This window comes from Parus major, chromosome 10 (genome assembly GCF_001522545.3).
Source record: "Parus major isolate Abel chromosome 10, Parus_major1.1, whole genome shotgun sequence".
NCBI lineage: Eukaryota > Metazoa > Chordata > Aves > Passeriformes > Paridae > Parus > Parus major.
The window spans coordinates 17,604,153-17,619,121 of NC_031779.1; the positions used below are offsets into that span (position 1 = coordinate 17,604,153).

General features: G+C 47.7%; 1 protein-coding gene across 4 annotated transcripts; it reads right to left on the bottom strand.

The window, feature by feature from the left end:
- Positions 1-2,624: 2,624 nt before the first annotated feature.
- On the bottom strand, positions 2,625-13,698 carry CILP (cartilage intermediate layer protein). 4 transcript variants are annotated; one of them, XM_033516917.1, is made up of 10 exons: positions 13,473-13,691; positions 11,819-11,948; positions 11,037-11,120; positions 10,236-10,289; positions 8,584-8,769; positions 7,167-7,481; positions 6,942-7,050; positions 6,343-6,500; positions 3,273-5,725; positions 2,625-2,954 (listed from the first exon to the last, which is right to left on the bottom strand). In XM_033516917.1, the coding sequence occupies exons 2-9, from the start codon at positions 11,880-11,882 to the stop codon at positions 3,291-3,293; spliced, it is 3,405 nt and encodes a 1,134-aa protein (XP_033372808.1). In that variant the 5' UTR covers positions 11,883-11,948; positions 13,473-13,691; the 3' UTR covers positions 2,625-2,954; positions 3,273-3,290. The 4 variants fall into 4 exon arrangements, with proteins under 4 accessions (XP_033372808.1, XP_033372809.1, XP_015494350.1 ...); XM_033516918.1 differs by having other exon boundaries at positions 2,625-5,725; positions 13,626-13,698; XM_015638864.3 differs by having other exon boundaries at positions 2,625-5,725.
- Positions 13,699-14,969: the final 1,271 nt, after the last annotated feature.

Below are 14,969 nucleotides of genomic sequence, written 5' to 3' on the forward strand. Positions count from 1 at the left end.
GTGGAATAGCATGTCAGGGTTGACTCTGGAACACAGTGATTTGATTCCCAGTACTGCTGATGAGGTTGAGTACAGCTACCCTGGCCACTAGAACAGAATCTTAACAAAATAAAACAGCTGTCCTCCTCTTAGAGGAGACAGGGAAAGCAGCAGGTATTCACAGACCCAACATCCACTATGGCTTGATTTAACGTCACTGGGACCAAATTACTGGCAGAACTGCAAAATATTTGGGCACCAGAAGGGCTCTGGTGTTGCATAGGCATTATTTCATCATGGATTTCAAATAGTAGAGGGAGTGATATTTCCTGGGATGCTGGTGACTCATTTTAGATGCATCTGTTTCATGTTCCACAACCTTACAACTCCCCCTGCTTCCTAGGAAACCTCTTTATTCCTGTTTTCTGAATACATTACAAATAAACAAAAAGAGTAAGTGACTAATGGGAGAAGTACTTGAGCCTTTTTATAAAGTTTTTTGCAAAATCCCCCAATAATTTGCTGGTCAAGGCCAGACAAGAATGTCTCCTTTTGTTTATCCTATCTGCTAGCATCCTGATAGCTTCTGGGAACCAGTAGTTTCCTTTAAAAACAGGAGGGATAGGTTACTGGATTTAAATGTGGATTGGAAACTAAGTGACCTTAATGGGAGATGGTTTGCCATTAGCCACAAACCTGCTGATGTTTAGGAGCCAGGTCTCCTTCTTCAGCCTGTTCCTCAAGGTTGGTGGTCCAAAGGCTAAGGGGCCAAGGGAGGAGCTGAGTCCCAGCCTTCCTGCATTCCTCCAGCTGATGCTCTCTGATCTGTGGGAGTGTGGGCTAGGTTTCAGGCTGCAGAAAGGACACCACCATGCACTGACTATAAATACAAGCTGAAGGAATCAGAACTGACATTGAACTGTAGTGTAAAATTTGTGTGAGTAGCAGATGTCAGGACCTTGCTGTAGCTTTGCTCCTATATAAACTTAATGTATTTGGGATAGTGACTCATCAGTAATGGTGAGGTGTTAGCACTGAGCAGTGGCTGTGTCAAGGTTGTTTTCTGTTGGTAGTGCTTAAAGACTCGTGTTTGAGACCTCTGTCTTGCTCTGTGTCCAACACAGTCTGCCAGCAGCCTCCTGGGAGAGCTCAGGGACTCGGTGAGTGCACAGATTAGTTTGTTCCTCCAAGTCAGCGCTAAGCTGCAGAGGGGGGCAGTTTGGGGAAACTTGGACAGCTCCTGGCTGTTCCAGGCTGTAGGGCCGTGACCATTTCAGTGTTGTTAAATACACATCTCTCCCCAGAAGGAAAAGCCCTGCACTCTGTTGTGTGTGACTGGCAAGCCCACATGCAGCACAGGGATCATCAGATCCTGAGTCTGCTTTCATCCATTTCTTGGGTTAGTCTGTAGAAGTCATTTGTGTTACTTCACTCTCAAAGTGATGAAACTAAGTTTGGCTGTCTGTCTGCAGAAGAGGAGGGGAGCAGAGGGAAGAGACATTTCTCTGCACAAGCCAAGAGCTTTGTGGGAAGGTCCAAGCTAATGCTCCCCACTGGCCGCCTTGGCTCCGACTCCTGCCAAGCCCTTGCAGCAGACTAGACACAAAAGAAAACACACAAAGTCTAAATTCAGTGGTATGAAAAGGATGTGCCAGAGTATTCCACAGCTCTTCCTTTTCTGCTTTTCTTTAATAACTGTCAATTTGCATAAAAAAGTGGATTATTAAGGGGTGTTTTTATGTGTTAAAGTATAATTCAGCCTGCCCTGTGTCAGACCTGAGAAACTGTTCTGAAGCTTGTTAAACACTGTTGAAAGATTCCCTATGCTCTTGATGGGCTGTAGGCATGGCAGCACAGGCCTAGAACTGGTTTCGTATCCATAGGATTAGATAGGGTAGGAGAGGGAAATCCATGCTGGGGCATGTGTTTGAATCCCAATTTGCATTCAATAGCACTGTCCACCTTTTCATGATCTTTCTTGGTGGTAATTTTGGTGTCAGAGACTTGCTGGCTTGTCTGCACCCCAAAAGTTTATTGGCAGTGTTTGCCTGTAAACATAAGATATCTCTGTGCTGTGAGGTCCTTGATTTCACTCTAGAAAGGGTGTGGGGTTGAAAGGACAATTTAATAGATCACTTGGAGAGGGATCACTGACCCCTTCTGTGGTCAGCTGTGCCTCCAGCTAAGAGCAACTTCTTGCCAGCACCTTATGCTTGCTGCTGCTGAGTGTGGACAGAATCCTATCTTCTCCCTGTCTCCACCCAGCACCGCTCTACATTGCCTGGTTTCCTATCATCCTTAAAGCATGAATTCCCAGCCAGCCCTCTTTTCCCTCCATCTTGTGCCACCCCTGAAGTCATCCCTGCCCAGACCTGCTGCTCTGATTCTCCCAGAACCATTGCTGACTCTACATATGTCAACCTGGGGAGAGATTACCTGACTGCAGCATGCCGTGGCCAAACCCTGGAGCTGCAGGAGAGTCAGGCACCCACAAAACCCCTCACCCATATCCAGGATCAGTCTCACACTGATAAAGTTGTGAGCTGTTTATGAACAGAAAGATGAAATTCTGCAGGTTATTCTTTGCTTAGCTCTGCGTGTGGTTTATTTACTTGGGCATTTCAAACACAAAAGTGACACACGTCGAAGTTACAAAATTACTTTTTTTATTAACCTACCCTATCGTAGAGCGTGGATTTTTTTGTTAAATAATGCAAGAAGCAAGAGAAAACTCTAGCTGTATCTACGTGGAGCCTACAAATCCACATGGCTTCTCTGTGCTATTGAGCATAGGAGTTCTTAGAAATGCAGCTGCCAGTAGTTTAGCTTGAATACAGTCATTCTAAAACAAGCTAGAAATAAATAAAATACTTACATTTCAAGTACGAAACCTTGCAGTTGAATTCAGTATGAGGAAATCAGTTTATTCCTTTTCATGTTACCAACTACTGTACAGGTACTTGGGCTGGCAAAGTCTGCAGATGCAGAACAGAAGAATGTTTTATGTACATACTTTACTGAATCATGTGTTTAGTCTTCCCTTTAGGCTATCATGTGAAGCTGTTTAATGTCAGGCAGAAAGAAGAATTTTATGGATGCATTTAATAAGACACAAACTCACTACCTCTGCTGGCCACCTATTGTCACCTTATGTCTTTCCTTTCTGGTGGGGAAAAAAAAATGGCACCTTAATTATGTCTCATAAATAATGACACCTACCAGCTTTCAATGACATTATTTAGCGGGTTGGTGTTACTTTCAAATGATATTTAATTGATCATGAGTGACTTTACCAGTGCTCCTATACAGCTCTAGTAGGTGGGACGTTGACCTATCATCGGGATCTTGGCTTGGTTGTTTCGGCGGCTTGCTGGTGGCCTCCGGTATGCAGGTCTCTGCCCTGGCAGAACCAGGATGGTCTGCTGGCCTGAGTCCCTCGGAGTCTGCTGGCCTGAGTCCCTTGGAGGCTGCTGGCCTGGGTCCCTCGGAGACTGCTGGCCTGGGTCCCTCGGAGACTGCTGGCCCAAGTTCCTCTGAGACTGGAAGATGCTTTGCTCTGTTGCACTCCTCTCCGAACAGGTGAACGTCAACCCAACACCAACGTCGCTCTTCATGGTTCTGGACGTGCCATCAGATGTGCCATCAAAACATCTGCCCAGGGCGATTTCTTTGGCAATCCTCGGGTCTTGGTCAGTGACTGTGTAGATGCCATAGTTGTGTCCCAGTGGGTCAAGAGGTGCTAGCATTGTGTACTCGCTGGTGTCATTGTTGGTGGCCATGGGGAGGTGGTTCACCAGATACTCATGGAGCATGCTGTTTACGCTCACTCGACGGCAGTTGCCTTGCGGGACCACTTTGACGAGCGTGCGGTCCACACGGTCCTGGTCAAAGAGCATTCCACTGCACTTGAACTCCAGGCAGGCTGTCGACACGTCCCGCTGCTGGGGGTCACGGATGCTGCGCACATCCCTGATGCCATAGAGCTTGCCGATGGTGCGTGGGTGCGTCCCACCCATGTTACGAGATCTTACGTTCACTTCCTGAGGTCCATTTATTTTTACTTTAATGTAGCAGGCTCTAAATTCCATAGGCTTGGGCCACCACGCCAGGTAGTCATCGGTCCAGCTCATGAGGTCATCTTCACTGAAGGGAACAGTGTTGTAGTCATACCGGTCTCCTTCTATCCTGTAAAACCTGAAGTGAGCAGCACTGTGTGGAGCTTCCTCACATTCACTGAGGTTTTCATAGGCATAAATAGGGCCATTGTTCTCTTCTGGGGAATTAGGGCTTGGCTTGGCCATGTTAATGCTAAATGCTGTTTTCTTGATGTTGGAGTCCTCGTGGTCTGTCCTCCTGTAGTTGAGCTTGTTGAGGTATGGCTGTGGGACCCCAATAGCAGCAGGGTTGAGTTTGGGAGCAGAGGGCACAGCTTCGAGCTCTTCACCCCCCATGCTTGCCAAGATATAAGCTCCGTAGGCTTCAGGGTTTTGCTCATCACAGAAGGCAGGCACACAGGCACCGTTGGGACCAGTGACTACGCTGTCAAAACGGCCCCATGCTCTGGGGTTGGAGGAGAACCCTGGTTCTGGCTCCATGTTTATAATAGAAATCACAACCCCTTGGATCTGCTCGCTTTGCAAAAATCTCTCACTTCTGTAGGCTCGGACTTTGACGTAGCACCGTCTGCTCTCGGGGACATCCAGGTTAAAAAGACGCCTCTCTTTGATCTCCATGTTCCCAACCAAAAAGGTTCTCTCCTCCCTTTTGCGCCTTGTGCTTTTCTCAATGTTGAAGTCCCCTTCTTCCTCCCATAAGCCTGTCTCTGGGTTCAGGGACCAAAGCTTCATCTCTTGCACATGCTCTGGCATCTTGACCTGAGCAGCATCCAAATGAACCTTGACCTTTTCTGCATTGAGGGACTCGGTGCCCTGTTCATCTGTGAAGTCCACTGAAAACATGCCGTATGTGCGGAGCGGAAATACATCTCCTTCCTCATCTACAAAGTTCAGGTCACTTTGTGTCACAGGGGCTGTGGAAATGTTTCTTGGGTCCAGAAATGTCACACTGGCTTTCACTTTGCCACTGTAAACCTCTCCATTTTTCCTATAAAATGCATTGGGAGGAATTTCTAATTCAGCAATTGGATCATCTTCCTCCATTTCCCCCAAAGAAATCACGTTAGTTTCAGTGGATTCCAGTGTAACAGGGGCTTTCTTTCTTAGTAGCTTGATCTCATGAAATACAGCACCTCCATTTTCCTTGAAGGGCAGAACCTTTGTTGTGTTCACAAACTTCTGCAGCCGGTCCACAAAAGTTAGAACCAGTCTCTCCATATCTGCTGGGACGTGGATGGAGAAGGTTCCCTTGTAGCCAGTCATACTCACTCTCTTGTTGCCCATGTAGATGTGGCCAAACCTCAGTGGCTCACCATTATCTGCTGCTGTGGCTCTGCCTCGAACCATTATTTTGGTCTCGGTGCATACTTTGCAACCACATTCAACGATGACTTTAGTGGGGAGCGTGTAGCCATCACAGGAGATGTCCCTGGTTTCCATCTTGGATACCCCACAGCAGTAGGAGACATTGTCCTTACACCGAAGTCCCTTATCCAGCTTCCCCGCACAGGTCTTTGCTGGGCACTTGCCCACATCATAATAGAAGGAGTTTGTTGCTTTTTGGAAGCAATCGTGAGGAAGTCGGATGAGGTGGCTTTGAGGTTGGGAGTCACAGGCTGCCTCTTTTGTTCCTGTTGAATAGGATTTCTTAATGAGCAGTATGAAATAATTGTACAGTCATTGCTATGTTGTCTGAAACCTCAGAGCTCCTAAACGTTGCTCCTAAACATTGCTCCTAAAAGCAGTGGGGTTTTTTCAGGATTTTGATGAGCAGATTAACTCATTTCAGTGAAGCAAGTAGCTCAGCTTTAGCTTTAGGACCCTCATTAAGAGCTGTTTGCAGGATCCTCTCTGCTCCTGCTTATCCACTATGGTTATCCAGCTCACCCTCAGCTAGATGCTCTGCTGCTTGGCTTTTTGACTATGGCAAGACTAGAATATATCCCAAGACTTTAAAAACAGCCCTAAACAAGCAGAAATATTCCCCTGTCAGGCACCAAGTACAGTGAAAAATCTCCTGACAGCAGCAGGTTGAGGTTGATAGGCCACCTGCAATCCAGAGCTCTGGTTTGTAGGGAGCATCTGGTTCATAACCAGCTCACTCAAGCTTATCTGCAAACAGGTGAATGATATAAACCTCAAGTATTTTTCCTGTGATGTTTCTTTACCAGATGTACCACAGTTTCTGGTTCCTGCACACCAACACCTCCCCAGCTGCTTGGAGAACATCAGGCACATTTTCTCTTACCTATGACAGCCAGCTTGGCAACTTGAGACTTTGCTGACCCTCCAGCACTGCTGGCCTTGCAGAAATACTCTCCTGACTGTTCTCTCTTCAGGTTCTTCAGAATAAGGTTGTTTTTATATTTGTACAAGGAGGGATCCAGCAGTGAGCCATTGTGGTACCTGCCAGGAACAGAGAGGGGACAGAGATTGACCATCTGTCTGGAGCACAGCAAAGGCTTAATCCTGTGTCATTCTATGTGGATTTTGCCAGATTTCCTGCCTCAGTTTCCCTGAGGTTCTAGTAGTCTAGGAGGCATCACCTAAAAATATTTCCCCTGGTCCTGGCAGTGATGTGTCTGCTGGACAGCTGGCAGGCAGGCAGAGCTGCCAGTTGTGTCTGATGAGGTTTTTAAACTCTTTCTTTGTGTGTTTTTCCAGTGAATCCCTCAGCAGATGACATTGCTGTGCCATCATGAGGAAGCCATCACTTGCAGCCATCAGTTCTCAGCACATTTAACTGTTTTATAGCTAAACCTCCCCATTTATGGAGATGGTAAGGAGATAAAACTGGCATCCATGGGACAGCTAAGATTTCTGGCAGATCAAATTCAAGCTCCTTACCAGAGGTAGCGATCGGGAGCTGGGCTCCCTCGAGCATCACAGCAGAGTGACACACTCTGTCCCACTCTCCTGGCTTTGTCCTCAGGGCTCCTGAAAACGTAGGGCTTTCCTGCAGGGGAAGGAAAAGGCCATCTCATTACTTTTCCTCTCATAAGACCACAAGTCTCATAAGTTTATTTGTAATGCCTGCACAAAGCTTCCTGCATTCCCCCTCTTTGGGGCTACCTGATCGATGCAGCTGCACTTGGATTGCCAGGTTTCTTCGGTTGCTCTCGGGCACGGTGACAGTTGCTGTTGCATATTTGGCTTTCTTTATTTTAAGGGTGTTTTTCCCATCAGGACAAATCCCTGGGATCCTAAACATGCCTCTGTTATCAGCCATTGTCAACAGCTTGAGTTTCTTGGCTTGCAGGTAGACCCGGGCATCAGCAGCAGGTGACCCATCCTCGAGAGACACCTTCCCATGCAGGGTGGCATCCTCACACATGCAGGTGTCACAGTCAGCGTTGACACGGCCCATGGGGCAGGTGATGTTGCAGGCTGGAGGAGAAGCAGATAGGTCAAAAACCAGCCCCAATTCCCCACAACACTCACAGCATGTTCTTGCATCTGCTTTTAATTTAGATGCAATAAGGCATATAGTGCATAAGGAGTAAATTGTATCCAAAACATATTTTTCATGATTATCCACAGCTGTGCATTAGAAAGGCAGGGACAATGTCATTTTGAACCTGACAATTAGTAGAAATCAGCCACATGGATATAATTACAGCTAGGAACTGTTATTTACCTTCCCCAAAGGGCTGAATTTCAGGGAAATTTGAATCCAGATCAGCATGTGAGCTCTTAGCTCAACCCTGGCAATACTTCAAATTCAATGTCATAAACTTTCTAGGTTTCTGTTACTAGTGCATACCCAGAAGTTGTGATTTTGGGCTATCCCAAAAGCTGTCTGCCCTTATTCAATGGTATCCTGGCTTGGGCAAGATGTGAGATAATTGCCAAGTGAGCATTACCTGATGGGTTTAAAATTTGTGCTCACAAATATGATTCTGTTCTCATTTAGCTGTGATTAATCCTAAACAATAATCTATCTTTTCCCAAGGCTCAGGTAATTCCTTTTACAATCACCAAGCATTCCTGTACAGGAGCTGTGTGATATTTCAAAGACAGAAATAAATGTAAGAAATCAGGGAAAACCTGAAACAACTTTTCTGCACAAAACATGTTTTCAGAATTTTTTCAGAATTATTTGGTTAAAAGGGGATTATAAGAATAATATAATTAATTACAAGCCCCTTTAGCAGGGACTATGGCAATTTGATATTCCCAAATCATCTCTTTCCTGGAGGTTGCATGGACACAGCTGTCTGGAGTCACTGACTCCACCTTGAGAGCTGCTGTTATAACAAGATTAACGAGATTTTTTTTCTATATCCCCAAGCTATTGTGAATCCCTGTTATCTTTGTGTTTGGCTATAAACTCTCCATGCTCTGCTCTTTGTACTCTCTAGCCCTGCTCAGGAATCACCAAATCCTGTCAAAGAAGAGAAAGATGGTAAAATGACAGCAGAGTACAACACCTGGACAGTGGTGAGACAGCAACATCCTCCCCTACCCATAAGTGAGTTTATAGGAGCACCTGAGCAAACATGTCCAATGCAGAGCCGCCCTTCCTCAGTTGCTTCATTACAGTGCACGCCCCAGAGGCGCTCAGCTAGGCAGGATCTGGTACGCTTCTGCACCCCGGTTTGGCCACACTTTGCTGAGCACTCGCTCCATTTCGACCATGGAGACAAAAACCTTTTTGAATCTTGCGCCAGTGGACCTTGAATAACATCAGTGGTGCGTTACTGAGAGGCACATTACACAGACAGCTGCCCAAAAACAGGCAGTTGGGTTTTAGCAGCTTCTATAGAGCTCAGACTATACATTTGGATATTACACACCACGTGGATTAAACAAACTCAAAGCATGTTTAGGGAGCTGGGAATTAAAGCATGAGAAGGTGTCTGAAGGCTTCTGACTTAATTCCCCATAGGCTCCCAAATTCAGGATGATTAAGATAAACCCAAGGGGAGCAAAGTGCAGGCAGCTCATGCTTAGTGTTGAATAACTTTGGCTTAAGGAAATCAAACACACATTCTCATTTAAATGTTGTTTGAGGGGCAACACTTGTCTGTTTCAGATGTCATTAAATAGTTTTTAAAAAAAGTAAAATGGTTAAATAGTTACAAAAAAGGGGTAAAATTGTTGGTATGATCATGTTGAATGTCTTTAACCAAATTTCAACATATGTTTTCTATAGGGGCAGCATGTGTCCTATTGTGAACACCACTTTTACTGAGTGCAAACCAGAAGCTTGAGATGCTACCGAGCAGGGTGAGCATGTCAGGAGCCAGCTGATGGGTAAAACAGAGAAAATTTGCAAAACACATTGAGAGTTTAATATGAGGTTAGATTTTGAAAGGATTTTTTTAACCAGGCTACTAGATGTTATTAATCTAAGCTACTTTAAATGGATGAGATTCACTCCAAGTCTGTGGTTTGGGCTTTTTTTAAAATGAGAGTGTTCAAATAATGTTTATGAGGATCTGCTAGTGACTAAAGTTTCTAAAAATGAAGTTTCTTGGAGATGTGTGCTATGTCATCTCCTGTACCTATTCTTCCACCCAATTTGTAATAGAGCAGGTTAATTTTTTTCCTAGAAAGGCAGACAGACACAGGGCTGGACTGTTCAAATTGTGAATGGGTGGTTGAAAACAATCCTGGCTTATAAAAGCAGGTGGGTGGAAAAGTCCATTTAAATCGGAACAGATAGGAGAGCTTCATGTTTGGCTTGAAGTAAGTGCTTGGCTTAGATGGGCAGGGTTTTAACCTGTTGGCATGACATCTCTAGTTCAGCATCCCAAGTAGTGGGATCCATGACTTACTAGTTAGCAATTTGAGGCTTGCAGGAAGAGGTGGGCTTGGGGATGTGGTCACATCCTGTGGATAAATTCCTACTTTTGCTTGCTCCAAGCAAAAATTTAATGTGCAACAGATTAAAGTGGGATCTCAGCAAGATCCTAAGCTTGTTTGGGATCAGCTGCTTTAATCTACAAGGCTGGTGATGATAGGAAATGAGCAGGAGAATCCTGTGGAGGAAAATGGCGTTATATAGCTCTGGGGGTAGCATTTTGACAGGAGGAAAAGCAGAAAGTGGAGGATGAGGTAGAAGCTGAAGGGTCAAGCATTGGTGGGAACATGGGAAGGGACAGGACTGGCCCAGGGCACTGGCCAGCAGGAACGTACTGCGTCTGACGTAGGTGAAGGTTGGGTCTCCACGGCGAGAGCTGCTCCTCGTACCTGTGGGCAGAGGGATGATTCAGGCAGGGTTTGCCAGCCAGGGGACCAGCCCCAGCATCACTGCCTTGTGCTATCCACTTAGAGGGGAAAACTATTTTACTGTTAGTTTTCAAAAAAAATACCTCGCAGCAAGTGGAGGGGACCTCTCAGTGTTCGTGGGTTTGGTGCTTTGATTCTTCCCAGTGGCTAAGAGAGCTGCTGGGAGCTGGACAAAAGACTGGGAAAATCCCCAAGTCCTTTGGCATGGCCAGCCCTTTCAGTGCCTGCTGGAATTTAAATTGTGAACCCTGGACAGTAAAGATGAGAGGTCAGGGCATCTCCCTGGATTAATGAGCAGAGTGGGCTCTGCAGGTAATTAATCCCCCACAGGCTTTGATTCTAAAGGAATGGTGTCACAAACTGCCCAGGGTGTGGGGACAGGCTGGGCAGGGTAAAGGCAGGTCAGAGCATGTGCTGGCCCATCCCTGGGCTCTTCTCACCCCCCCAGCCTGCGCGTGCCTCCCACAGGAGCTGGGGCTGTGGTCACACGTTGACCTTCCCTTTTCCAGGAGAGGAGCCAACAGCGTGTGTCAACGATAGCCAAAACCCTACAGGAGGTTGTGAATATTAACATTTATTCCATTGCCTAAATCATAGAATGATTCTAACCCTAAATGTCCTCTTCTATTCAAATAATACAGATTAGTTGTAATTTGTTGGGAAAATTGTCCAGCAAGGAAAATCCACCCAAGGTGGGAATTAACTTACTCTCCAAGCTGAGCATTACCAGCGGGCTGAAGGTTCTCTGTCCTATCTGGACCCTGCTGAGGGCTGGTTTCAGAATCCTTTGTCCTGAGGGTCAATAAATGAACGAATAAATTAGATTCAAGGAATTGCACATCCTTAGGCTCAATATTACAGCTTTCCCATTGGACTGTGGCTGGTTAGAGCTCCTGTAGGATGCAGCACAGGAGATGCCAAGAGAAGGACATAATGGAGATGTCCCACAGCATCTCTGCAGCTCAGGTATGATACAAATTTTCTATTTCCCTTAGCAAAGAAGAAAAACTTTTTTTGTACTTGTTGTTTCTAAGGGACAAGAACTGGTTTCTGGACTTATTATCCACCTGAGTGCTCGATAGGAGCTGATGGCCATGGCTGGTTCTTAGGGTGCTTGCTGGGACTGGTCCCATACAAACTGGGCAGCTGAGCCCCAGCACCAGCTCTGCCCTGTGGGTGCAGACTGGACACTATGGGGTCTCATGGGACAGCAGGCAGGGATGGTCCCAGCATGGCCCGTGAGCTGGGGAGCTCATCACTGGTCAACCAGAGGCTCACTGTCTCGCAGACTGGCTTTGCTCATCTGGCTGGATGGGAGCCAGTCCTTGTGTGGAAGTTGTCTGGCTGGGCAAACGCTGCAGTGACCCAGACCAGCACCCAGCATCAGTGTCGGGCTGTGTTTGCTGGCTCAGCGGCTGCCGACAGACGTGCCTGCACTGGCATGGGCAGGGGACAGCACAGTGACTGGAATAGAGATGTTTAACCTTCACCTAAAACAGATGTGGCTCCCATGAGGAGGAGGAGGAGGACGATCCAGCCTTTCATGGTGACCATCGTTGTCTCCAGAGGTGACCAGGGGCTTCCTGGAGTTTCCACAGCTGTCCCACGCCTTCCCCAGTCCTGCAGAGACAAGCCTGACCTTGTCGAAGCTCACCCAGGTCCTGCTTCTCTTCTTTGGGGAGCTTCTCCCAGGCTGAACCACTCCAAAACGTGCCACAGGGCCACTTATACCCCCTGCTCCCCCACCCCCAGCAGCTCTTCATTTACTCCCACAGTGAGGAGCAGCAGGGGCTCCACATCTGTGCTCACATCCCCCCTGCTTCTCACCATCACATCTGAGCCCAAATCTATTCTGCAGAGCACTGCTTTGTAACACCATCTCCTTAACATGCCTTGGAACAGCCTGAATACTTTTGCAGGGAGCTCTCACAGCCCACACAGCTCTGCAGATTCCCTGGCACCCAGCTCTGCTCCCCACAGGAGCATCCCCATGCCTCCATCCTTCTGCCTGCAAACTGGGCATAGTGTAAGGATAGCATCTTATCCCAGTACATCCCAGAGAGTGAGGAGAGGGAAGGCTCTTGAGCACCTCTGAAAGCAGAAAACACCATTCACAAGCCAAGTCTTTACTGAAAATGTAGCAAGAAGCTCAGTATTTTCCTTTTCCCACAGGCACAGATGTGGGACTGAGGTTTTGTGTCAGTATTCACCAGCTCAGCCACTTCAGATTTTGTTTTCAGTGAGTCTCTTTGCCCTAGAGCATCAAGCATTTGAGTATTTAATTTCTGAATGTACCTGTGGAGCTGGTGTTATCCCTAATGCCTACAGCTGGAATTCCAGGTGCTTTATTTTATGGACCCAAAATTAATGAACTGGGAGGAGGGGAGAATATTGCCCCAGCCATTTGGTACCTCAGTTTACCCATAAAATGGGGCTGACAAAGAGCAGCCAGTGGTGAGAACACTGTTATTTGTAAGTGGTACTAACCATCCCCTCTGAGACTGGGGAATGTGGGACTAGGAAATACTTTGATTATGGCTCAACAAATCCCAGTCAAGCAAAAATAACAAGCAACACATGAGCAGTGTTTTGTGGGCTTACGGTGGGGTTGTGAGCTCGCAGTCAGACAATAACCAGGAAGAAATTATTCCTGTTTCCCACTTGGCGACTATTTTTGGAGCTGACTGCAACTTGTTCAGCACTGGGTTTGGGATTGGGATATATCCCTCTGTACCCAGACACACGGAGCTAGAAAAGGGGGGTTCAAACAGCCAGATCTTGGCAGCAGGGAAGGTTTGGAGCTGCCTGTGTCCCCTGTCTGGCAGGAGGCTGGGGAAGCCACTGCGGGAGATGAAACAGCCCCACGTAAGCAAAGCCCCCCACAACCCCACTCCAGCTCTCCCAGTAACCCTTTCCCAAGCCCATTAGCTGGGACGAGGAAGGGAGGAGCGGGACGCAGGGAACTGCATCCCCATCGGCGTTTTTCAGCCTCTGTGCCGTCATCTGCCCGTTAATTAATTTCCACCTCACCTTCAGTCGCAGCCGCTCTTAATTACACCGCCTTAGCACAACACAAGAATTCTATAACCACTATCTACCACAGAAGGAAAAACAGCATGATTGGGTTGGGTTTTTTTCTCTTACCTAAAAAGCCATAAAAACCCCACTTAAGGAGAGTCCCGTCTTCTCACCACGGAGCCGCCAACCGAGCTGAGATCCGCGGGCGAGACTAGGGCTTGTCAGCTGCGGGTTCAGGGATTTGCTGCCAGTTGGGAAGGAGAGAGAGCTGCAGCTTACCGAAACCTCCCCTGCGCCGAGCGGAGCCGGGCTGTGTGCGAGCCTCCCGCCGCCGAGGCGGCGAGGTCGCTTATATAGCCCGGCGTGTAGCTTAGGGGATGGCAGCGAGCCACCGGCCGCAAGCACAAACAGATCGGACGCGCGAGGAAACCGCAGCCTGAATAATCCCTTAATAAGATGATGGTAAACAGAAACCTGTGGCGATGCCACGGCGTGGCGGCTGCTGCTGCTGCTGCTGGGACAGGGCACGGTGTGGGTACCACGTCCTGGTGTGGGCACTGCATCCCAGCACAGCACTGTCACTGTTTGGGGTTTACCCGGGGTCTGGATCTGAAATAGACGCTGCTGAGTGTTGAAGGTGGAGATACAGCTAACAGGCAGTGAGTTTTGGGGATGCTTTTTTGGCTTTACCTGGTCTGGGACAAATGTGGTGCCTACCCAGCAGTGCACGTGGATTTGCCCCATTTTGCAGGTGTGGGGTATGGCTCAGCTGGGCACTGTTCCCTGCACTGCCTGCCCACCTTTGCCCCTGTGCTGGCTCTGGCAGGGGTCAAATGAGGATGCTCTGGGAATGTGAGGATGTGGGACAAAGTCAGTGGAATTGAACAACTGAGGTAGCACAGAGCTGCAGAGGCAGGACCTTGTAAATAAGTGTGACTGCATCTCAAGCCATGGGGCGATCTAGCAATGACTCCTAACCAGAGTTGCCTGCTTGCCCCAGTCTGGCTTCAGCCTTACAGGCTTTTCCTCCCTTTGCAGCCACATTTTTCTCATGTAACTTGTGGCAGCTGATCTGTGGACACAGGGTTCCTGGGTGTTTACAAAGCATGTGGCCTTGTGCGAGTGACTGCTACCCATGCATGCAGCCCTGGAGCCACTGGACTGTACAGATGGTTGCTGCAGGAATGTGGTGTGAGAGCACATGCTTTATGTGTCTGGAGCAACCCCCAAAAGAAAGGGATGGGTGTTGGGATAGCCAGTGGGGACCCATGGTGTCCCAGACTGCCTCCTGGTAATCCTTGTCAGCCCTGCTGCTGGAGAGAGTGGTGCAGGAGGAACACAGATCAAGATGTCACATAAAAATAATCAGCGGTGAGCTACACTGGCTCCTGTTTATGTTTACAAGGGAAAAGGAAAAAACACCTGAGATGTGCCAAAAAATGGCAGAATGTTTATCTGGTGGGCAAGGAGTGCCCAGACCTCTGACATAAACATGGATATCATCTCTGTTTCCCCTCTGTGATGAAGATGAGATGTGGGAAAAGTGCTGAGGCAGAGAGTAGGAATTCATCTTCCCCGGATGGAACTTACCTCCCACCATTGCTGACCCACACTAGGCACAGC